The sequence below is a fragment of the Lissotriton vulgaris genome, chromosome 8, assembly GCF_964263255.1.
Source record: "Lissotriton vulgaris chromosome 8, aLisVul1.2, whole genome shotgun sequence".
Taxonomy (NCBI): Eukaryota; Metazoa; Chordata; class Amphibia; order Caudata; family Salamandridae; genus Lissotriton; species Lissotriton vulgaris.
The window spans coordinates 6,762,544-6,785,808 of record NC_141696.1 but is presented as its reverse complement, the minus strand read 5'-3'; the positions used below and the strand labels follow the sequence as shown (position 1 = coordinate 6,785,808).

At 45.4% G+C, this 23,265-nt stretch overlaps 3 protein-coding genes across 3 annotated transcripts in view; 2 read left to right on the top strand and 1 right to left on the bottom strand.

Annotated features, from left to right (window-relative positions):
* Positions 1 to 244: 244 nt before the first annotated feature.
* Positions 245 to 1,128, top strand: LOC147693210 (uncharacterized). Its single transcript, XM_086933608.1, has 3 exons — positions 245 to 511; positions 563 to 1,092; positions 1,125 to 1,128. Exons 1-3 carry the CDS (start codon positions 245 to 247, stop codon positions 1,126 to 1,128), a joined length of 801 nt encoding a protein of 266 aa, XP_086789734.1.
* Positions 1,129 to 1,366: 238 nt separating this feature from the next.
* On the top strand, positions 1,367 to 3,283 carry LOC147693209 (uncharacterized). Its single transcript, XM_086933625.1, has one exon. It carries the CDS (start codon positions 1,367 to 1,369, stop codon positions 3,281 to 3,283), a length of 1,917 nt encoding a protein of 638 aa, XP_086789751.1.
* Positions 3,284 to 19,026: 15,743 nt separating this feature from the next.
* LOC147693208 (tripartite motif-containing protein 5-like) overlaps positions 19,027 to 23,265 on the bottom strand; it is a 156,549-nt gene continuing 152,310 nt past the window's right edge. The window contains exon 5 of the mRNA XM_086933605.1: positions 19,027 to 19,034. Coding sequence (XP_086789731.1) covers positions 19,027 to 19,034 — 8 coding nt within the window. The remainder of the gene's footprint in view (positions 19,035 to 23,265) is intronic.

Genomic DNA, 23,265 nt, shown 5'->3' with positions numbered 1-23,265 from the left:
GTGAGCAGCGGATTGGGATTTGAGCTTGCTGTTGTTTTACCATTACAATCTTTGAGAGTATCATTTGAAAGATCATACAGGTACCTGATAGGTACACTAAAACAAGACTAGTATACTTAAGTTCTACTGAACTTAGTTGTTGTAGAGGATAGGGAGTAGCACACCCTGACTACAACTACTAGATAGGTTTAGTAGGTAAACACCAGTGTAGGTAGATTGCAACATATCCACCCACACTAGAGCAATGTCTGGAGCAGAGGGGTCCACTGGACCTATCTCTGTTGAGAGTGACCCTCCAAGGGCACCATCCAGATTTGCTATATTCAACTTTAAAGAACTGAGGCAGCTGTGTTCCTTAAGAGGAATTAAGACGGGTCCTACCCCTACAGCAGACCACCTCAGAGAGCTTTTAGAAAAGTCTGAAGCTCTAAAGACCTCCAAACCAGGCCCCTCAGGGAATGGAGATGGAGGCTCTCCTTCTGAAGATGATAACACTGATGCCCCTGTCCCTGTCATCCAGATAGATGAGGAAAACCAGACCACTGGAGATACTCAGCCTGAGGAAGAAGAGGAAGAGGAGGAGGAAGAAAGTGATTCTGATGATGAGAGAAATAGTCAGGTGTTAGTCAGCAGGCTTAACCAGGCTAACTTAGGCCTATTTGGGACTGAAAGTGGGTCCAACCCATTCAGACCCCCAAGTGGACTTAACCAGGAGCAAAGGAGGAGGAGGAATCACTCAGGTGAATCCAACACCTCCCAAGCTTCTAGAGGTTCTCATAGTCACTCCAGAAGGGGGGTGACTAGCCCTCAGAGAAGGGAACATGAGGCCAAAATGAGAGAGGCTGAACTTAGGATCCAGAAGCAAGAATTAAAAGTTGCCCTGGCCAAAGAGAAACTTGCTAGAGCAAGGCAGCCTAGAGAGAGTGGATTAGGATCCACTGGTGGCAGCAATATCCAAAAGGATAAAGACAGGTCCTATGACAATAGAAACCTGAGTAAGATTGTGCCCCCCTACAAAGCTGGGGATGATATCCACAAATGGATGACTTCACTTGAGAGAGCCTGCATGGTACAGCAGATCCCTCAGGAGCAGTGGGCAGCAATCTTGTGGCTCTCCTTTGAAGGTAGAGGCAGAGACAGACTCCTCACAGTTAGTGATGGGGATTCTAGAAACTACCTGGTCCTGAAGAGTGCTCTGATTGATGGGTTAGGCTTAACCACTGAACAGTACAGGTTAATGTTCAGAGAAACCCAGAAGACACAGACCCAGGACTGGTCTGAATTTGTTGAATGTGCCACTAAGGCTCTGGAGGGATGGTTGCTGGGAAGTAAGGTTACAGACTATACAGGATTGTATAATTTAATTATGAGAGAGCAAATCTTAAGTAATTGTCAAAATCAGCTTCTACATCAGCACCTGGTGGACTCTGATCTGACCTCTCCACAAGAATTGGGTAAGAGGGCAGACAAATGGGTCAGAATCAGGATCAGGCCTAAGAACCAGGGTGGTGACCAAAAGAAAGAGACTACCAAGCCTCAAGAGAAAGGTGGGGATAACACCAAAGAGAAAACTTCCCCAGGGCCCCAAAACTCCAAGGATGGGGGTGGGTCCCAAGACACTTCCTCTACACAGAAAAAGCCTTATTGCCATGCCTGTAAACAGGTTGGCCATTGGAAAACAGACAGCTGTTGTCCAAAGAATAGTAATAAGGAAAACATACCTCCAGGTAAAGCTCCAACACCTCCTGTCACTGTTAGCAGTGGTCCCCCAGGTGGTGGGAGCACCCCCAAGAATTTGGGTGGGTTTACCTTTGGAACACAGGTGGACTCTGGCCTAACCAGGTACCCAACTGATCTTGTCTATGAGACTGGCATGGGGCTTGCCAATTTCACTGATTGCCCAAATACTTTGAGCAAATATAGACAAGAACCCCTCATCAATGGCTTGAAAGTTGAGGCCTTTAGGGACACAGGAGCTAGCATCATCATGGTGGCTGAATGTCTAGTCCCCTCAAGGCAACTTTTACCTGATGCCAAATATCAGGTGACAAACATTGATGGAATAGAAACCAAACATCCCATGGCAGTAGTCAATCTTAGCTGGGGAGGTGTCACTGGCCCAAAGAGAGTGGCAGTGTCAGCAAACTTGCCTGTAGATTGCCTACTTGGTAATGATTTGGAGATCTCAGCCTGGGCTGAGGTTGAACAACAAACCCATTCTAGAATGGTAAATCTCCATGGAAAGGTTAGTGGGGCTGTGATGGCTACAGCCCCAATCCAAGATGTCCTTCCTGAAAAGGTTGGTAGGGCTGAGCAAACCTCAGCCCCATCTTTAGCTAACTTCCCTCCAGAAAGGATTAGCAGGGCTGTGATGGTAACAGCCCATACCCAAACTGAGTCTCCTCCTGAAAAGGTTGTAGGGGCTGTGATGGCCACAGCCCAAACTCAAACTGATACATGTGTTGTGAAGCCTGAAAAGATGGATCACTCCACACAAACAGATAGCATTGAGGAGGAAGAGAAATCTCCCTCCCACCAGACTTTAGGAAAGGATCAGCCTCCTCAGGGAACTGATCTTACCCCTGATGAAGGAACTGCCCCAGAGGTTGTTAGGCCTAGCCTGACAGAGCCTCTGATGTCAGTGCACCCTTCTCAGGTGGGACCCAGTCTGGAGCAGGCATCCTGCCCCTCTCTACCTTGCCTTAGTCAGCCCAGGGCTGCAGAGGACAAGCGGGACAGTGAGCCCCAAAGGGCCCCCTGTCAAATGAAGCACCCACATCAACAGATTAGGGACACCGAAGCTAGCAGCCCTAGCCAGGTGAAAACTTTAAAAACTCCTGAGGGATCCCCCTTAAAATTAGTTAGGGACCTCCCACAGATGGATTCTGTTGGGCACAGCCAAACCTGGGACCCAAAGCGCCCAAACCTGATCTGTCCATCCAGTAAGCCAACCAAGGGGACCCAGCCTCCAGCTTTAGGTAGCCAGAGGTTGACCCTGAGAGCACAGTGCAACTCAGTCAAAGAAAGAAAGGCCGACATGGTGGAAAGTGATTGGAGGAAGCTGAGTCCTACAGAGGAATCTCACTTCAGTACTCCATCCCAACACCAGCCTTTAACTTTGCCAAGACACACCACAGGTAGAGATTCCCTATGGCGGAGACCCTCAGATACCCTTAGGGTGAGGGATTGCTTAGTGGACCATGAGAGAGGGGGTAACCAAGCCAGAGCTGGTATTTCCTTATATGGCCACTCAGGCAATATAGGCTTACCTGGTCAAGGATAGCCTTATCTCCTTTCGTTTGGGGGGGGGGGGGGTTGTGTAGGAAGGTGGATATCTGACTATGGTTACCCCCAAACTTTTTGCCTGGTGTTTAGCTGTTTTTTTACTTTAGTTGTCCTGGGATCCTGCTATTCAGGGCCCCAGGCTAATTTGTCTCTCCTTAAAATGGACTCCATGTACCTTAGGTACATACCCAATTGGAACTGGTTCACCTTATTGGCCCCTATAACAGTGTACCCCAGGTACCCAGGGAATAGGTGCTTCCAAGGCCTACCAGGGGCTGCAGCACGTATTGTGCCACCCCTGGCCTGGCCTCCATATTTGACACAACTGGCTGATCACTCAGCTCTGGTACGTTGGTGTAATCACCCCTTACTTAGGTATAGTATGTCTATATCTAACCTAAAATTGACACATATGTTCCTATCAGCCACTCCCATGGAAGGCCTCATCAATCCTGGAGGCAGAGTGCTTGGAAATATGTGAGATGGTGCTCTGGCATGAGCTGAGCCTGTCTGCAGCTTTCGAAACCATGTCCTTTAGCTGTTTCATGATACTGCCTTACCATATACTCTTAAGTGCATTATGAACCTCGCGGTTAAATGCTATCTTTGGTTTGGCTTTATCAAAACATGTCGAGTAAGGTGTCATACGAATTGGAATACTACCCCCTCGCCAGTTCTGGCGATGGGGGTAGCATTCCACCCTTTTAGAGGGACACGACATGTACCTAACCTGAACCCGGTTAAAGTTAAACGTGAGCCTTAGCATCACAAAATGGATGCTGCCCCCACAGACACAAGTCTGACCTCCTGCTGCTGGGAGTCCTTCCAGCGAGGGATGCTTGGACAAAGGGTTTCCTGCCTTGGGAGGTGCTAGCACCACGCCAGACAAGATTTTGTGCATTGGGTAGGACAGGGCTGAATAGAATCAGACATGCCAGGGGCACACAAGGTGTCCCCGTGCATAGGCCAGTTCAAACCGGTGCTGGGGCTTTCCAGCCCCAGTCTTGGCGCGAAGCTGGACAAAGGAAAGGGGGTGAAACCACCCCCCTTCCTGGTCCCACCCAGAGGAGGGAACTAGCAGGTAATCCGTCCCCTAGAATTGGAATAAGTGTAGGAGCTGTGTCCCAGGACTTCAGATCATCCTGAACTCGACTTGAAACTAAGAAGAAAACTGGACTTCAACATTCTGCTGCACAGAAGACTGAAGAGAATCTCCCTTGTGGCCAAGGAGTGACCACCCTGTGAATACAGGCACCAACCAGCAACTCGACGTCTGCTTTGCTGCCGCCTCCCGGCGGAGCCCGAGCCCAGAGCCTGACAAGACCCAGACTCCCAGACATCTCAGAGCGCTATCCACAGTCCCTGAAAAGAAGAGACCCTTGGAGGCACCGAGAGAAGTGGGACCTGTCCCCTTGAAAGACCCCCGAGAAGCTGACTGCCCAGCACCCGAGGCACCCTCGATGCTGTGCTTTGGGGTTTGAGAAGCCCCGACACCGAGCAGCATTTGCACCGAAGATCAGCCCCCCAGCATCTCCACGATCTGCGTGGGGCCCTTTTGCACCGTGCCACTCGACGCGCCATCCCGGCCACTTGCCACGTGGCTAGCGGCCATCTTGGTGATGAAAACTATGAACTACACTGCTGGTCTGGTTGCTCCAGACTGGTCCTTGATCCCCTGAAAAGGAGCACCCGCTCTGACCTTGCTGGTCCGAGTGAGAAGCTTGCATCGATTCCTGCGTGGCTTACATTAGCCAAGGCCTGTTTGCTCAGATCAAGAAGCCGACACGACCATCAGCTAGAGCCTTTGTGGGACAGTTCGTGACCAATGCCTGGACGTCCTTGACCTCTTCGTGTCCACGTGGCTGCAGAGACAATCATCACTTCTTCACCTGCTTCCACCCGACATTGCCTGGCCCCTTCCTGGTTCCAAGGTAGTCACTGGCTAGTGACTTTGAACATTGTCTCCTCTGCTTTCAGGTCTTCACCTCTTCAGATCCACCCTTGGATCCTCCGGAACTCTCCTCGACGACCCGCCTGCAGCATCTTCATCTCCAGGCACCATCGACCTGCGTGACGAAACCCGACACTACATCGCACCTGTACACCCGCTTCCTGTGGGTGAGGTAACTCAGCAACGCCAGTGTTCCCACACTGGTATACACCTCTAGTGCCTGTGTCTAAAGTTTTATCCTTGTAGGTCCATCGGAAGGTTCCTTAAACACTAACTTTGTAGCTTTTACGCACCATTGACATTGCATTGGTGCATGCGTGCGCTTTAAGCGCTGCACCCGAGTCCCGCGGGCCTTTCCCGACTTCATCACTGCTAGTCCCGAACAGCTCCAGCGATTCCCCAGGCCCTAGGCCTCTTTCCTTTCCCAATAGTGGTTCTTATACCACTATTTTAATATATGGTTTAGGTGGCCCCTAGGGCTCATCCATATTGTGCAACTTTTGTGTATTTAAACTGTGTTTTGTTTTAACGCATTTGCTTCTGTGCTGTGTATAGGGGATATTTGTAGAAATAAATCTATATATCTTTTCAATATATATCTGTGTGGTGTCCTTTCATTTGGTATTCAAGGGAATTGTGTATGGTAAAACAGCTTGCTTCACATGCCTTTAAAGAGTTTAGCCTAAGACTGCTTTGTCCATGATACCACTAGTATAGCTGGTCTTTCAGGTTGACTTACAACCAATCATCATAAGGGTTGCTTGGCATGGTACAAGGTGATCACTAGAACTAGTGAGCATCATATATCAGGCCAACTTCTCACAGACATTACGCAAAATCAAAGTCAGAGTGCAAAAGCACTTAAGCACTATAAGGGCAGGTATATTAACGACAAAATTGGTACAACACTGTTTTAATGAGAAACATACCTTCACCTGGACAGTTTTGGAAAAGGTGAAAGGGACACCGCATAACATGGAGAGAAGTTTGCTCTCAAAAGAAGCCCGCTGGATTTATAGTGAAAAGACAGATCAATGTGGGCTCAACAAAATTATAGCGTGGAATAGGTCCAAACTGTAATGGGATGGGCCTTGTGGCTGCCCGTTTTTCCTTTAACGAGTTTGTATAAGTATTTTCTCCTGACAGGGTACTTTTACACACATAGTGGTACTTGCCTGGACTGTAATTATGAACGCTCTGTGACTTTTTTCCTTTGCTCTTTGGTATCAATAAATACAAATCAACCTCCTTAACCTTTGACATTGCTAGGGAGTTTGTGGATAAAACCGATTATGGGTCCTTATAGGAGGCGTATATGCCCTATTCTGAGCTACAACAGATATCCCTTATTGACGCAAGATAAAGAAAAAAAACATTCCTTTGTCCATACTATATCGGACTTTCCTCGTCTATCAAACACAAGACTCTTTAGTCTGAAAATATGGTTTTACTATCTCTTGTAGTTGTTCCACAATGTGTGTAGCGTCTAGTGAAGCTCTATCCTTAATAGCTTTACTGTCGACTACTCTAAGATGGCCGCCAGATCCGATACCGGATCACGTGATAGCACTTTGAGTGGATTCAATAGACCGTTTCACCACTTGTAAACAACCCCGTCTATGCACACATGAGAATGGGAAATGTAAGCAATTATATCAACAAATGTATGCTGGCAGTTGCGCACTGAAATCAACTAGAAAGGCTAGAATTCTTATGCATGAACCACCGTTCTAAGATGGCCGCTTTGTTAGAGATAGATACACATGTGATCGGAATGCAGGGGCGTGCGCACACTTTACGGATGCATATCACCATGAGATATGAGCAGAGACAGTTACGAACAAGACGAGGCGCTCGTCGGACGATCTCATGGTGAGAAGTATAGTTGTTGAGTCTGTGTGGATTATATAGTCGCTAAATGGGTCACTCCATTTAAAAAATGCCGCGCATATGGGGCAGACGTAGCGACAGCGTGTTCAGTGACGGAGGTGATACTCTGTAAACCGCGTGTGTATGGTGACATCTTATACCGTCAAAGAAACGTTCCAGGCAGCATTACCCTTTGGTCACCAGTATGGATGGGGGGCCCATTCTGCAGCATGAGTGTGTGTGTGGGGCTCCGAATACAAGTAGAAGTGTAGCGAAAAAACCTTGGTACACTACACTGTGTCTCCTACTAGAGAGCGGATGGACCCGGGTGGTGTAAGAAGATGCTTACTACACTGAAATACTGCTGACAGCTAGCATGACCTTTTGTTTTTACACGCCCAGATTGATACATACAAGCTAAGTGAAGGTGGAGACTCACGCTAGGAGTATTTCTTCATCCCATTTGATTCCCAGGCAGCCGGTATGAGCATTCAGGCTGCTTTTGGGTAACTAATGTTCACACATTGTTTTTTTAAATATATACAGCAGACTAGGGTGAGTTTGCACGTTTTTAACTTCTTATATGTGCCTATTTCTTTGGCAGTTAACACAGAACAAGTGTCCAAGAGTGGAGTGGCAGCGTATAGTGCAGCCCTGATGAATCTGCCAAAATTGTTGTGGCAGTGAAACATGTCGGCAATGGCAATAGGTAATGGTATGCATGAATAGCTACCAGCCTTTTTATTTCAACAGCAGACATTCATTTCTCTATGAATAAGGTTATTGAAGAGAAATGGATGTTGTGTTTTATGCACTTGTTTATGTAATTTTTGTCACTAGCAGATTTTTTCTGCTTCCACTGTTTGTTGCACCATTTGGTTTATTGTTTTGGACACTCTTTTTCTTTTTTCTTTGAGAATCGGATGACAACTGATGATGAGACAGGGGCTTGTCTGGAGATTACATACCAGTTACCCCATTGGTGGTGTTTCCGTGAGGTGTCATTCGTTTCTCCCACATTTTTTCTAAGTAGAACTTGGTCTAACCCTGATGGTGTGGCTGTCCGGTACTGATTAGAGGTTTCAGACATTTTTTAGATGGTGTTCTGTGTAACTGTCAAGGAAGATTGGCTTTTTATTTATAATTGAAGAAAAACATGGGCGAGGTGCAGTGAATTGTCCCCTTAGGAAAATGAAATTACATAGGGGAAGATAATAGTTATCAGTACGTTCAGACTGTTCTATTATACAAGTAACTGACACAATTAGCGTCCTTGGGACAGGGTCTTATGTTGTTGGTTAACACCCCAAACGCTATCAAATGCCAAGTCGCAACGTTTCTGACCTGCATGAGAGTCCGGGTTCCAGGATAGTAGAGCGGCTCGACTATAAGGGCGACGGCTGGCATCCCCTTGTTCGAGTCTGACAGCATGGCAGGCCCTAGGCCCGGTCCCGGCGCAGACGGGCGCAGACGGGCTTGCCTTGGGCGTGCCCTCTGCGCGTCCGGCCCAGCGTGGCTCTAACTAGTTGCGCCTAGCGACTGGAACGCTAACCTCGCTGAAAGAAGGCTCCCGGAAGTGAGACGAACTGAGGTCTTCCCTCCGCAACAATCGGCAAAGCCGTGGCGGACCGGGGAAGCTTCAGACAAATTAAATATGCCAAACACTCGTGCAACAATAATTAAAAATATATTCCCTCTTGTTTAAAAACCCAATTTGTTTTTAAACTAGCCTCAAATGAGCAATGTGCAAAAGAGCCAATCCCTCTTGTTTAAAAACCCAAATCGTTTTTAAAACTAGCAGCAAATGAGCATTGTGCAAAAGAGAAAACGCAGCTTCGTAATAAAATTGTTTAAAGTCAGCTGTAGGCAAAATTCAGTTTACTCGCCTGCAGTGTGGAAGCCCAGAGCGCCCAGCCCAGCACGCCTCTAAATAGTTGCGCCTGGCGACTGGATTGCTAACCTCGCCGGAAGAAGGCTCCCGGAAGTGAGAGGGTGAGGGTGAGAGGGTGAGTGAGGCTGAGAGTGTGTGAGGGTGGGTGAGCGTAAGGATAAAGGGGTGTGAGGGTGAGGTGGTGTGAGAGTGAGGGGGTGTGAGGGTGAGGATGTGTGTGAGGGTGAGGGGGTGAGGGTGAGGGGTATGAGGGTGAGGGGGTGTGAGGGTGTGTGGGGGTGTGAGGGGGTGAGGCTGAGTGAGGGTGAGAGGGTTTGCAGATGGGGAACAAATTCCCATAGAATACTGGGGGTCCCTGGGGGGCAATTAGCCCACCAGGAACCTCCATTATGCGCCAGGGGGCTGCATTGCAGAGAGCTGTTCTGAGGCCACGCCCCTTTTTACACCTCTCTGCATTGCAGCACTGTGGTGCTTAATGGAGATAGCTGGTGGGCTAGGTGCACCCCAGGGACCCTCTGTATTCAAGGGGAGTTAATCCCCCAACTTAAAATTCACCATGGGGCGCGTTTGCACAGTGGTGAAGGAAGGGGGCGTGGCCAGAGGAGACATGTGTGCAAACACACCCTGTGGCGCATTTTAAGTTGAGGAATTAATACCTCTTCAATCCTGAGTGTCCCTGAGGGCTAACTAGCCCACCAGGTGCCTCCAGTAAGCGTAACGAAGCTGCTTTGCAGAATGTTGCAAAACGGGGCGTGGCCTCTGTACACCTCTCTGTAACACAGCCTCTGGCGCATACAGGAGGTACCTGGTGGGCTAGTTGGCCCCCAGGGACCCTCAAGATTAAAGAGGAATTAATTCTACAACTTAAAACGCTCCACAGGGTGTGTTTGCAGACATGTCACCTCAGGCAACGCCCTCTTCCTTTACCATTGTGCAAACGCACCCCGTGGTGAGTTGTAAGTTGGGAAAATAATTCTCTTTCAATACAGAGGGTCCCTGAAGGCCAACTAGCCCAACCAGTATCTCCAGTATGCGCCAGGTATTCGCGTTGCAGACAGGTGTTCAGGGGCCACACCCCTGTTTACTGCTCTCTGCAACGCAGCTCTGTGGCACTTACTGGAGGTACCTAGTGGGCTAGTTTGAGCCTAGGGACCCTTAGGATTCAAAGGGACTTAATCTCTCAACTTAGAATGGCCAGAGGGCGTGTTTACACAGTGGTGAAGGGAGGGGTCGGGCCTGAGGTGATGTGTGCAAACACGCCATATGGCGCGTTTTAAGTTGGAGAAATAATTCCCCATCAATGCTGAGGGCCCCTGGGGCTAACTAGCCCACCAGGTTGTTCCAGTAAGCGCTGCTGCGTTACAGAGAGGTGGTCCAAGCCGTGTCACTTTTTACACCTCTCTGCAACACAGCTCGGTGGCGCTTACTGGAGGTACCTAGTGGGCTAGTTGGACCCCAGGGACCATCAGGGTTCAAATGAGCCAACTTAAAACAGCCAAAGGACGTGTTTACACAGTGGTGAAGGGAGGGGACAGGGTCTAATGTGACGTGTGCAAACACGCCCTGTGACGCTTTTTAAGTAGGGGAAATAATTCCCCTTCAATCCTGAGGGCCCATGGGGGCCAACTAGTCCACCAGGTGCTTCCAGTAAGCACCACTGTGCTGCGTTGCAGAGAGGTGGTCCAGTCCGTGCCCATTTTTACACCTCTCTGCAATGCAGCTCTGTGGTGCTAACTAGAGATTCTTAGTGGGCTAGTTGTACCTAAGGGACACTCAGGATTCAAGGGGACTTTAACCACCAAATTAAAGCGGCCACAGGTTGTGTTTGCACAAATGAGCTCAGCCTGCCCTCCTTTCACCAGTGTGCAAACGCACCCTGTGGTGCGTTTTAAGAGGTAGTTTTAATCCCACTGCCCTATTATATACTAGGGGCTTACAGAGGAGGTCAGGCTAATAACAGGGGTACCCCAATGCATAGTGTTCCCTAGTGTATGTAGCTGTTTTAACTGTATTCTGAGTGTCTTTTAGCATAGCACTGGCTCTAGGACTGGTTAGTCAGAGTCAGTTACCACAAGTACCCATCTGAAAAAGTTGAGGGTACAGGATGATTCTGCAACAGACTTCAAGTATTTGTACTAGCGCTGCGTGTAAAACGCTTCCTCCTGAATTTTAACCTTTTAAAATAGTTAATTCTTGCTTTGCGCCGAGCGACCGCGTATTTTACTTTATTCTGCCAGCGCCGCTTAGTGGGAATCTTAGGGAGCTCTTACCCACATATAATTGTTGCACACCCACATTTGTGGGGTAGAAGGGACTCGGGGGCACTGCACAAGCATCGCGCCGGTTTTAGAGCGCCATTTTGGAGTGGGGAGAAGGATTTCCTCATTGAGCGCCATCTTGGGTGAGGGAGAGCCACTCGCCCTGCCAGGACCCACGCAATGGAGGAGGAGGCAATAAAAGTAGGTCCTCCTACCCCGCTTAGACAGACTTCAAGTATTTGTACTAGCGCTGCGTGTAAAACGCTTCCTCCTAAATTTTAACCTTTTAAAATAGTTAATTCTTGCTTTGCGCCGAGCGACCGCGTTTTTTACTTTATTCTGCCAGCGCCGCTTAGTGGGAATCTTAGGGAGCTCTTACCCACATATAATTGTTGCACACCCACATTTGTGGGGTAGAAGGGACTCGGGGGCACTGCACAAGCATCGCGCCGGTTATAGAGCACCATTTTGGAGTGGGGAGAAGGATTTCCTCATAGAGCGCCATCTTGGGTGAGGGAGAGCCACTCGCCCTGCCAGGACCCACGCGATAATCTCGCCGGCCATTTAAGATGGCTGCTAGACAGGTGCGCAGCGACGGTGCGCAGCGGGTGCACCGTAGGGGCGCCGGAGGTGCGCCAGAGGTAAGCCCGTTTGCGCCCGTTCGCGCAACTGACGCGCCGGGGGCCGGTACTCCTGGACTACCCTCCCGTGATGCCATTGCTTACAATCGAGATGAACTCTTAGCCTTTAACATTAGTCCACCGCCAAGGGGACTTGTTGCATCGTTCGGAAAACGGACGGATTCCTTTAGCTGTGGCCTTTTAAATGTGAGGTCGCTGTGCTTACCTCATGGAGAGATCGCCTTCATGATTGACCATCATGAGCTAGATATCTTACTCATGATGGAGACATGGACAAGTACGGATTGTGCAGTAGAGCTGGGTTTGGCCTGCCCCTCGGGATATAAAATCAGGCACATCCCTTGGATTGGTGCTAGAGGGGGAGGACTAGGATTAATTTTTAGAGAGTCTATTGACCTTTCCTTGATCGACATCAAGACCATTCCTGGTCATGAACTACTTGCCTTCTCTCTAAATGGACAGGGGGGCGCTCTATTCACCGGACTACTTTGTTACAGACCCCCATCTAGCCCTTTATCGGATGTGACTGGGTTGATTGAGTTAATTCTTGATCTATCCACCTCGCATTCTAGATTAATGGTATTAGGTGATTTTAATATTTGGCTGGGCGGCTCCGGAGATACTGCACTTACAGATCTGATTCAGACCTGTCGGAGTATTCAGCTTCAGCAGCTGGTCCTTACTCATACCCACCAAAAGGGCCATATACTGGACCTTGTCTTTGCAGATCCAGAGCATGTAACTGTTCGAAACATCCTGCCCCAGTGCTGGACGGACCATGCGCTGGCCCATTTCTCTCTCACGCCCAAGGCGGGGCAGGGGAGAAATAGGAACCCAGGTGGGGTTAAAAGTACCAGACAATGGTCAAAACTCCTGAGTCAGTCCCCTCTACCTTCATTACTTTTAGAGGGTTTCATCTTAGAGGAAAACCTAGACTTGAGCTACGAAAGGCTCAATCAACGTATTGTGTCCTCCCTTGACTCCTTGGCCCCTCTACGGAAAATTAGAAACAGGCCTACTCCGGCTATGCCATGGTTTTCCGAGGAGCTGTTTCAACTCAAACTCCAATGCAAACGGGCCGAGCGCACGTGGAGAAAGAATTATCTGGACTCCGATCGGGCTCTCTACAAAGTCCATCTATAAAGCACAGATTAAATGTGCGAAGGCCAGGTTTTTGGAAGAGTCCTTGCGGGTGGCAGTAAATAAATCACAGACCTTGTTCAAGATCGTGAAGGATCTGTCATGACTCATGCCCTGCTAGTGCGATTAATACTATCTCCGCATCTCAGTCTCTATGCGATTTATTGGCACAGGTTTTTGAGGACAAAATCGCAGCCATTCTGAACAATCTTGGCGTAACATCTAGCGGTAATCCTCAGAGATGTACGGAAACGTACCCTGGGCCTACTACAGACACCACCCCCAGCACCACCACGTTGGACTGTTTTCCTTCTCCAACTTTTGAGGAATTCCGTTCCCTGGCCAATAGTGTGTCGTCGGGACACCTTTGGACCCACTTCCGCATAAACATTGGAAGCTCTTCCAGGAAGAACTCTTCCCTCCACTGTTTGCCATTTGTGATCAGTCTCTGGTTTCAGCACGGGTACCAGACTGCTGGAAATTCGCCGTGGTATCCCCTCTCCTTAAAAAGCCCACCTTGGACCCGGCTAGTCCCGCAAACTATCGACCCATCTCCTTACTCCCGTTTCCAATAAAGATTCTGGAAAAGTGGATCACAAAACATCTGTCTAAATATCTGGAGATTGGGTCCTGTTTGGATGAGGCTCAATTTGGGTTCAGACCGGCCCATGGGACGGAATCAGCGTTGGTGACTGTGTTAGACGATCTTAGGACGCGAGCCGATCATGGAAGAGCAGCCTTTTTAGTGCTGCTCGACATGTCAGCCGCGTTCGACACTGTCAGTCACGCAATTCTGATTAACAGACTAGAGGAAGTAGGGGTGACAGGCCTTGCACTGCAGTGGTTGACATCGTACCTTGGAAATAGTCACCAGGTAGTGGCTTTGCCGCCGTTTAAATCCAACATCAGAAGAGTGGCGCAAGGTGTTCCACAAGGGTCGGCCATCAGCCCTATCCTCTTCAACCTGTACCTGCGGCCCCTGGTTGCGCTGATTAGATCTTTTGGCATAGCGGTGACGAATTATGCAGATGACACTCAACTTGTCTTCTCACTTGAGGGCAAGGAAGCAGTGGCACTTGATACTTTCCACCGCTGTATGCTCGCAACTGCGGACTGGCTAAACCAGAACTCGTTGCAGTTTAACAGCTCTAAGACAGAAGTCTTACACTGCACTACTGACCGCGTCCCCAGACCTCTCCCGCCGGATTTTTGGCCATCCTCCTTCCAAAGCACGACTGTGTCTACCACCTCGGTCCGTAACTTGGGAGTGATGTTTGGGTCCAATTTCCAACTGGACGCAACAGTTAATAAAACAGTGAGCACTTGCATGGGTCTGCTTCGTATGCTGAGAAAGATCCTCCCGATGCTTCCTATGGACAGTAGGCCAGAGGTGGTGAGGAGTATCATCGTAAGTCGCTTGGACTACTGCAATGCCCTGTTTCTTGGAGCACCAGCTACCTTGATAGGAAAACTGCAACAGGTGCAGAATCTTGCAGCTAAATTGGCGCTTGCTCGCCGCCGTTTCGACTCTTCATCCCAGGCATTAAGAGACCTTCATTGGTTACCGATCCTTCAACGGATCGTTTTAAATCTTTATGTATTGTATTCAGGGCCCTTCACGGACAAGGCCCAGTGCCACTTCAGAACATGTTTCATTGGTATATTCCGTCTAGACCCCTTCGTTCGGCATCTGCCTACCTTGCGGTGGTGCCTAAAGTTCTGAGATCGCGGTTGGGCGGTCGATCTTTCAGCTTTGCGGCAGCCAGATTATGGAATACTCTCCCGCTAGGATTGAGAGGTATAAATGATCTTGTTTCCTTTAAGAAAAATTTAAAAACACATCTCTTTCCTAGGGTTGCATCCTTTTAGTTTTAATCAGCAGGGCGCGCAGTAGGATCCTTTTAGTCAAAGCGCCAGGATACTCGTGTGGTGACAGATACGCGCTATAAAAGATTACCAATACATACATACATACATACATACAGGCCTCTTTCTGATCCTCTGTTTGTTCTTTCAGCACGTCTTCCTTCTTCCTGCACTTTTCTTACTTTTTGAGGACCTCTGTTGCTTCTATCTGCATTTCTTTTGTTTCTTTCTGTGTGTTTCTTCTTCTTTCTTCACATGTCCTACCTCTGTAGGAATAGTTTGAAACTAGCATTTAAAAATCCTTAGAAATTCACAGAAAAAAACATAGGTTTCAGGGGCGTTATAGTTAGTTGGACATTTCACTCGTACAAAACCATTGAAATTCCCCCGTTATAGTTAGTTTAGCTAACTATAACTCACGCGCCCGCAATGCACTGCTGATGACGTCACATATAACATCACTCATGACATGGTCAGTGACATCACTCATGACATCACTGATGACATCTCAAATAACATTACTGATGACATCATCCTTGTGATAGAGTGGCAGACCTCCTCTCACCCTAATATAACCTTTGATACACACATTCAAAAATAGAAACTACAATTTAAAAAAAAATGGACATATCAATACCAGTTACAACAACCTATTCAGTAATTCCAAGATCTACATACACATCCACTCATTCACCAACAGTTCTATATAGTCACTCATACATGTACTCGCTCATCATATGTACTTATACACCTATACATCCTGTTACTCACCGCCACTCATTCATAGAGTTACTCATAATCATAGTCACTCATGCAAATAAAGAATCAAACATCCATTTACTTGCATAAACAGTTATACACACAACACCACACTTACTTCCACAGAAACGTACACATACTTACTCTCTTAAGCAATCGCTTATAGAAACACATACTAATTTATACAGGAACTCTTCCAATCTCTCACTCTCACCTATACTCACTTATATACACCAATACTCACATATACTAGTTTAAAACATATGTAGTTACTCATAAAGACACTATTGAGTCAGTCATTCACTCACTAAGACACCCATACACACACTCATCCACCCATACAGTCCTGCACACATGCTGTCTTCAAAAAACATACAGTGAGTCACTCATTCATGCATCTATGCGCTAAGTAATAACCCTCACCAAACCATACAGACACTCAGACGCTCATACTGATACTCAAAAAACCAACTAATTACCCACATAGACACACATTTAGCTACTCACCAACCCATGCAGCCACTTATACACAAAGAGAGACACTGATACAGATATTTACATATTTAAACATTACCTGCTAACCCCTGTATTCACCAAGATACACTTAATCAGTCAGTTATACCATCAATTTTACAAACAAACCATCCATTTAGACACTTATTTATCCATTTATTCTTCCATCGACCTTGAGATATACATATAGTGGAGTAGTGTGTCTCACTGGTTAGAGGCGGCAGACCCGGGAGCAGAAGTTGGCCCGGGACCAGGGTTCAATTCCCGACGCGGCAGGGTCGTGGACTTCGGTCAGCGGACTCGATAATTCTCGCTTCGGTGCTTACTCTAATCAGGGGTTCCATTCGGCAACTCTGGGCATTAGCTTGCCTAATCTCCACAACGGCCCCACCAACTCCGGGGATGCCTGGCTCCACCTTGGGGACTCCCAGCAGGGACCATCCCACAGGGAAAGCCAGGACGGGTTCCCCAGAGTTATACAGCGCCAGGAAACCTACGGACGGGTAGCAGTGTGCTTTACCAGCTCAAATACATACATACATACATACATATAAAAAGTATTTAATTTTCAGAAAGACACACATTCACTGGATGATGTCATCAGTGATGTCATTTGAGATGTCATCAGTGATGTCACTGACCATGTCATGAGTGATGTAATATGTGACATCATCAGCAGTGCATTGCGGGCGTGCGAGTTATAGTTAGCTGAACTAACTATAACGGGGGAATTTCAATGGTTTTGTACGAGTGAAATGTCCAACTAACTATGGCGCCCCTGAAACCTATGGTTTTTAAAGTGAATTTCTAAAGTTTTTTAAATGCTAATTCCTAACTATAACGTGCCTGAAACCTATGTTTTTTTAAGGGAATATATATATATATAAATACATTACCTACTGACGGTCGCCAGTAGGTACATATAGTTAGGACCTAGTTTCCTTAGGAAATCTGCAACATTCTATTGGGAATAACTTTGGCTCCAGTTGATGAATATTCGTGAATTTCTCAAAGAAGATGGCCCGCTCCGCTCCTTCCCTGAAAGTTTTGGGGGATTTGTCAAGTGGGGGCTGAGAAAAAAGGGGGGCCCAAAACGTGTTTTCCCCATGCAATTTTCCATAGGACCTTTAGACACAGCTACAGCCCGAACGACTGAACGGAATTCCAAGAAATTTGGCAAAAAGGTAGAGTCTGATTCGCAGATTGCCCTTTTGTATAAATGGTGTAAATTCCTCTAGTAGTTGTTGAGAAAATTGATTTTGAAAAAATGTATATATCTATAAGCGAGTACCTTGCGCGCACCCGTGCGCGCACCCGGTGTGCGCGAGCGGAATTCTGATTTGCTGTTAGACGTCTGTCAACATTCCATTCGGATGAAATCAGGAAGTGTTGGCGCCAATTTTTTGTCCGAGGCAGAGGCCAAAAGTGGAAAGCGTGAAAAGAGCGCAGGGTAGAGACTCCCTGACCCCCTAGGTGTTCTTAGGGGGTCCCTGAAGGACCCCTAAAGGCCAAAATTATTATATTTTTTCTTTTAAAAGTCGCGAGGTGCGCGCAAGTTGCGCGTACCCTACAGTCATCATTTTGTGTAGTTTCAAAAGAAAGTGACAAATAAAAGTGGAGAACGTGAAAAGGGGGCAGGGTAGAGTCTCCCTGACCCCCTAGGCCTTCTGAGGGGGTCCCTGAAGGACCCCGATGGGCAAAAATAATAGTTTTTTTTTTTTAAAGTCACGATGTGTGCGCACGTTGCGCGCACCCAACAGCCGCCATTTTGTGTAGTTTCAAAAGAGAGTGACAAATAAAAGTGGAGAACGGTAAAAGGGGGCAGGGTAGAGTCTCCCTGACCCCCTAGGCCTTCTGAGGGGGTCCCTAAAAGAACCCGATGGGCAAAAAAAAAAATTCTTTTTTTAAAAAAAAGTCGCGAGGTTCGCGCACGTTGCGCGCACCCTACAGCCGCCATTTTGTGTAGTTTCAAAAGAGAGTGACAAATAAAAGTGGAGAACGTGAAAAGGGGGCAGGGTAGAGTCTCCCTGACCCCCTAGGCCTTCTGAGGGGCTCCCTGAAGGACCCCGATGGGCAAAAAAAACTTTTTTATTTTTTAAAAACAATGGCGAGGTGCGGCACGGTGCGCACATGTCAGAAAAAAAACTAAAAAAAAATACAGTTAATTAACAAGTTAGAGTGTTTAGATGTTGGTTGGCTCTAAAAAGAGCCGTTGTGTTCATTGAGTGTTTTTTGTACCTTCAAGTAAGTACCGATGCAGAGTCTAAAGTGTAAAAAGAAGTCTCTATTCCCCTCATCTGTGAAATGTACACCATCTCTCCTATAGATACCTTGCATGTTGTAACGCAAATTGTTGTGATATATAGAACCCATACCATAGTCTCTGAGGAAAGCAGAAACAGACTTATTCACATGTTTCCTTGCTTTCTCAATCTGCGGACAATATTGGTTGGACCAGTTCCATTTTTGCCGTTGGCATATATTAGAATATAAATAGCGGCTATCTCCGAGCACTCATAATGGGAAACTAATTTATGCATCCGACAAAAGGCCATCACATAAACCTACAGCATAATGGTACTTGTGACTCTAAGAACGTAATTTATGCAATCAAATGGCCCTGTGGCAAAATATATGTAGGCCAAACGGAGAGAAAGATTAAAGTAAGAATATCAGAGCACAAAAGTAATATCCGCATGAAAAATATGAAATCAGCCGTGGCCACCCACTGGCTTGAAAACAACCATCAAATTGCTCAATTGAGATTCACCATACTGGAGATATTACCACAGCGTTGTGACATGGACCCGGTTAAACAACGCCTACAAGCTGAATTTTTCTGGATAAAAAAACTTAATTCCCTGCAAACGACAGGGATAAATGACAGAATTGAATTTTCATGTTTTTTGTAACATGCAACCACAACTTGGATTCTTGAGTTCCTTTCCACTCCCCTGATCACCTAAATGCATCATATAGTTCATCATACTGCTGTGTTATACATGATTTAATGACTATAGCACAATTAACTCTGGTATTCATTATTATAATAGTTTTTGAATGTTTAATTTGTACACTTTTTACGTATTATGGAATTCACTGTTTTGACTGTTCAAATACATACACTGTCTATATATTCTGTAATCCATATTCCTTTAGCCATCCACATCACATTGCCACAGATTATCCTACTTTTTCCACTTGCATTGCTTTCGCCTTAAGCCTTCGCACCACTTATTGTAGTTTGTTTACTTTTTCTTCCGCACCACGTGACGGAGCCCTTTGACCCATTAGAAACACGTCTCGCTATTCGGCAGGTTTTCATCACCGCCTTTTTCACTTAATTCTATCCTTTAATTTTTTACTTGATTGTATTTTCCGTATGTTATTCGTGTTTGAACCATATCTGCTCATTCATTTAGAGCACCACGGGTCTTATTGACATATACTTAACTTCGTCATTTAGAAACCACGTGACTTGCTCACGTAGTAATATCACCAGCGCTGATAGGTCCCGCTCGACACAGACCCGGTTCCGTGTTCAAGACGCCGAGAAGTTCAAGCGTTCGTCACCTAGTAAGTTTACTTTCCCATTTTCTTTCCCCACTTATCTTAACGTTTCCTTACTCATGATTCGCATGAGTTTGAACACGATTACACCGCAACTCAATAGGTAATCCACTCTATGTTTATTTAACGATAAACTTTTTGCTAATACCTTACCTGTAGACGCTTTTTACAATCAATTGCTACTTTTTGACTGTGAAGTTTCAATATTGATGAATTACTAACTGGGCTGGTACTAGTCACGAAATATATGATATATGAATATATGCTAATAACGTGGCATCTAATTTTACTGAATGTTGATGTTTTCGTAAAATTAACTATGGTTCATTTGCTGATTGCTAAGGTCCTGTATGTTTCCATCGTTCACAGGCCCCTGAGGAAGGGTTATTCCCGCAACCCGAAATGCATCGGGCATGACGTAATGCTTTTTGAAATGATATAACTTTGAAATGAAGTTGAAAAACATCGTATCAATAATGCAATAAAACATATAATGAATTCAAGATATGGATCAAGCGTTTTCAATTAAATAAGAACATCAAATCATATTTTAACAAGTTTAGAAACCTAGGTTTCATGTTGAATCAGCGCGTCCTTCGTGATTGACATATCACATACTATTTGGATATATTAGAATATACCAAGGCAGTTTGTGGGAAAAGTGTCATCAATTGCCCAAAGGTGTCCTCTTAAAGCATTTCCAGACCTACCCCAGTCAAAGCGCCTAGGTCATTGCCACCACAGTGCACAATTATGAGGTCAGGGTGTGGGAGATGCATAAAGTATTTTACCAATGGCATCAATTGGTGACATCTCAATCCTCTCTGGCCAATCCACATAATATCCACATTTGGTAAATCAAGGTTGAGAAAGCATCTATTTGCTGCATACCTTTCACTCCAGAAAATATAGCTATGTCCTACAATCCAGACTCTAAGCATCTTGAAGGCAGATCTGGTTGTACTCAGATGGTCTCTGGAAATGAAATGGCAGTTTGAAAATTTGGAGTTTGGAAAAAAATGTGGTTGAGATTCAGTGCACTTGAAAAACAAGAAATTATTGGTGGTTTCTGATAATTTAACATTGAAAACTAGGGTGCATAGTACTGTTTTTTAAAAGGAATAATACTATTGGTTTAGAAAAAGTCAGCGACAAGACCATTGCACAGGATAAGCTGGAATATTGAGAAGTCAAACACACTTGCTTCTTTGGTTTGCAACATTGAGAGATGTACATTTCACATTTTGAGTTCAGTTAGGTGTTCTTTGGAGAGTTACCACGGTAACAGGCAGAGAGAGCAGTGGGGGAAGGTTGAAAATTATGTGAGTTTGAAAGTGTTGAAATGTACAACCAAATAAAATGTTAGTTTGGTTTTGAATTTGTGTGGGAAGAAATTTCATTGGTTATGTACTGGAATATGTGTGAAAAATGAGAGGGAATCAGTGCCATTTGTGGTTGCAGTGTCTGAGGTACATTTCAGAGATTCTGCTTAAGAAAATCTGGTGTGTGATTGACACTTTTCTAAATCTTCAAAAGCATTTTTAAAGGTGAGTTATTAATTTGTAAGGGGATATATGTTGTGCACTGTAAGTTAATAATAAAAATGTGTTGTAATGTGGAAATTACTCACTTTCCCTCTCTTTCATACCCTCTCACTGTCTTCCTTTTCTCCACCACTGTTATTTTTCCTTCCTCTCTTTTTCTATAAATCCTTCTGTTTCACTTACTCCTTTTTCTTAATATGCTTTATTTTATCACTCTCCTTTCCTTACCCTGATATCTTTTTCCTCACTGTCATTGTCCCTTTCCTTTACTCCTATTTTCTAACTCCCTCTCTCCATCCGATGTACTTCCTTTTGTTTATGTTTTCACTCTCATTGTCTCTCTCTTTTTCTCTCCCTCACCCTTGCTCTCTTTATACAACACTACTAGCAAGACCTCCTCCTCCCCTCTTTCACTGTAGTAATCCTTTGACTGAATTGAAGGATTTCTGTTATGTGTCTAAGGTCACAGTGTGAGTCTCATGTTTGGATGTTAGGCTGGCAAAAAAAGTAATGCTGTAAATTGGAAATGTATTTTGAAAATGACTCAGGTATCTGCACTGTAATGTAGTCTCTTAAACGTTTTAGTGTGGTAAATGTGTTTTGGTAAAATGTATGGTTTTAAACTTTTTGACCAGGATAACACTGAGTGCCTGTGTAAATAAAAGAGTTATATTTGCATCTTTTTCTATAATCTCCCCTGTCTCTCCTCACAGTCTACCTCTCTCTGCTTATATCGTCTTCTTTCTTCTGATATTGTGTCTCATGTTTGGATGTAATGCTGGCAAAAAAGTAATGCTGGAAATTGGAAATGTATTATGAAAATGACTCAGGTTTCTGCACTGTATTGTAGTGCTGAAATAGATAGGCTGTGTTCTCTCTTTTTCGTGTGGTAAATGTGTTTTGGTAAAATGTTTGGTTTTAAACTTTTTGACCAAGATCACACTGAGTGTCTGTGTAAATTAAAGAATTATATTTGCACCTTTTTCTATAATCTCTCCTGTCTCTCCTCACAGTCTACCTCTCTCTGCTTATACTGTCTTCTTTCTTCTGATATTGTGTCTCATGTTTGGATGTAATGCTGGCAAAAAAGTAATGCTGCAAATTGGAAATGTATGTTGAAAATGACTCAGGTTTCTGCACTATATTGTAGTGCTGAAATAGATAGGATGTGTTCTGTCTGTTAAACTTTTTCGTGTGGTAAATGTGTTTTGGTAAAATGTTTGGTTTTAAACTTTTTGACCAGGATCACACTGAGTGTCTGTGTAAATTAAAGAATTATATTTGCACCTTTTTCTATAATCTTCCCCATCTCTCCTCACAGTCTATCTCTCTCTGCTTATACTGTCCTTTGTTTTCTGAAATTTACACTCTTTCCTTATATTTTCTTGTCTTTCATGAGAGTGCTATTTTTATTTTAATAGTTTCTTGTGTTCCCTCTGTTGTGGTTGTCTTTACTGACCCCTAATGTTCCACTTTCATTTTATACTCTCTCCACTCCTTTCTTAATAATACTCTCTGTTTTTTAGACCTCCTCTTAGAAATGACAGACCTAATATAGAGTTCTGTATACACTATGGGCAGATTTACAAGCATATTGGGCCTCTTTCTTCCTGTATTGTGTCTCATGTTTGGATGTAATGCTGGCAAAAAAACTAATGGTTCATATTGGATATGTATTTTGGAAATGAGTTAGGTTTCTGCATTGTAATGTAGTGCTCATATTCATGGGCTGTGTTCTGTCTCTTAAACGATTTATTGTGGTTTTTGTTTTTTGGTGAAATGTATGGTTTTAACAACTTTGACTAGGATGACACTGAGTGTGTGTGCAAATTAAAGACATATATTTCTGTCTATACCAACCCTTTCGCACTGCCTGCACCCTCTTATATGCATCTGCAGAAGTCTATTATGATATAGGTGTTGGTGTGTATTACACAGCACTGCCATGTTAAATCTTTCCCTTCTCTGCTTGTAGTGT

What these genes read in the sequence shown, in the direction of transcription:
- LOC147693210 (XM_086933608.1), top strand. Translation starts at nt 245, where the DNA reads ATGTCTGGAGCAGAGGGGTCCACTGGACCTATCTCTGTTGAGAGTGAC. An exon ending in ACACTGATGCCCCTGTCCCT is followed by an intron (nt 512 to 562) that starts GTCATCCAGATA and finishes ACTCAGCCTGAG; the next exon opens with GAAGAAGAGGAAGAGGAGGA.
- LOC147693209 (XM_086933625.1), top strand. Translation starts at nt 1,367, where the DNA reads ATGAGAGAGCAAATCTTAAGTAATTGTCAAAATCAGCTTCTACATCAG.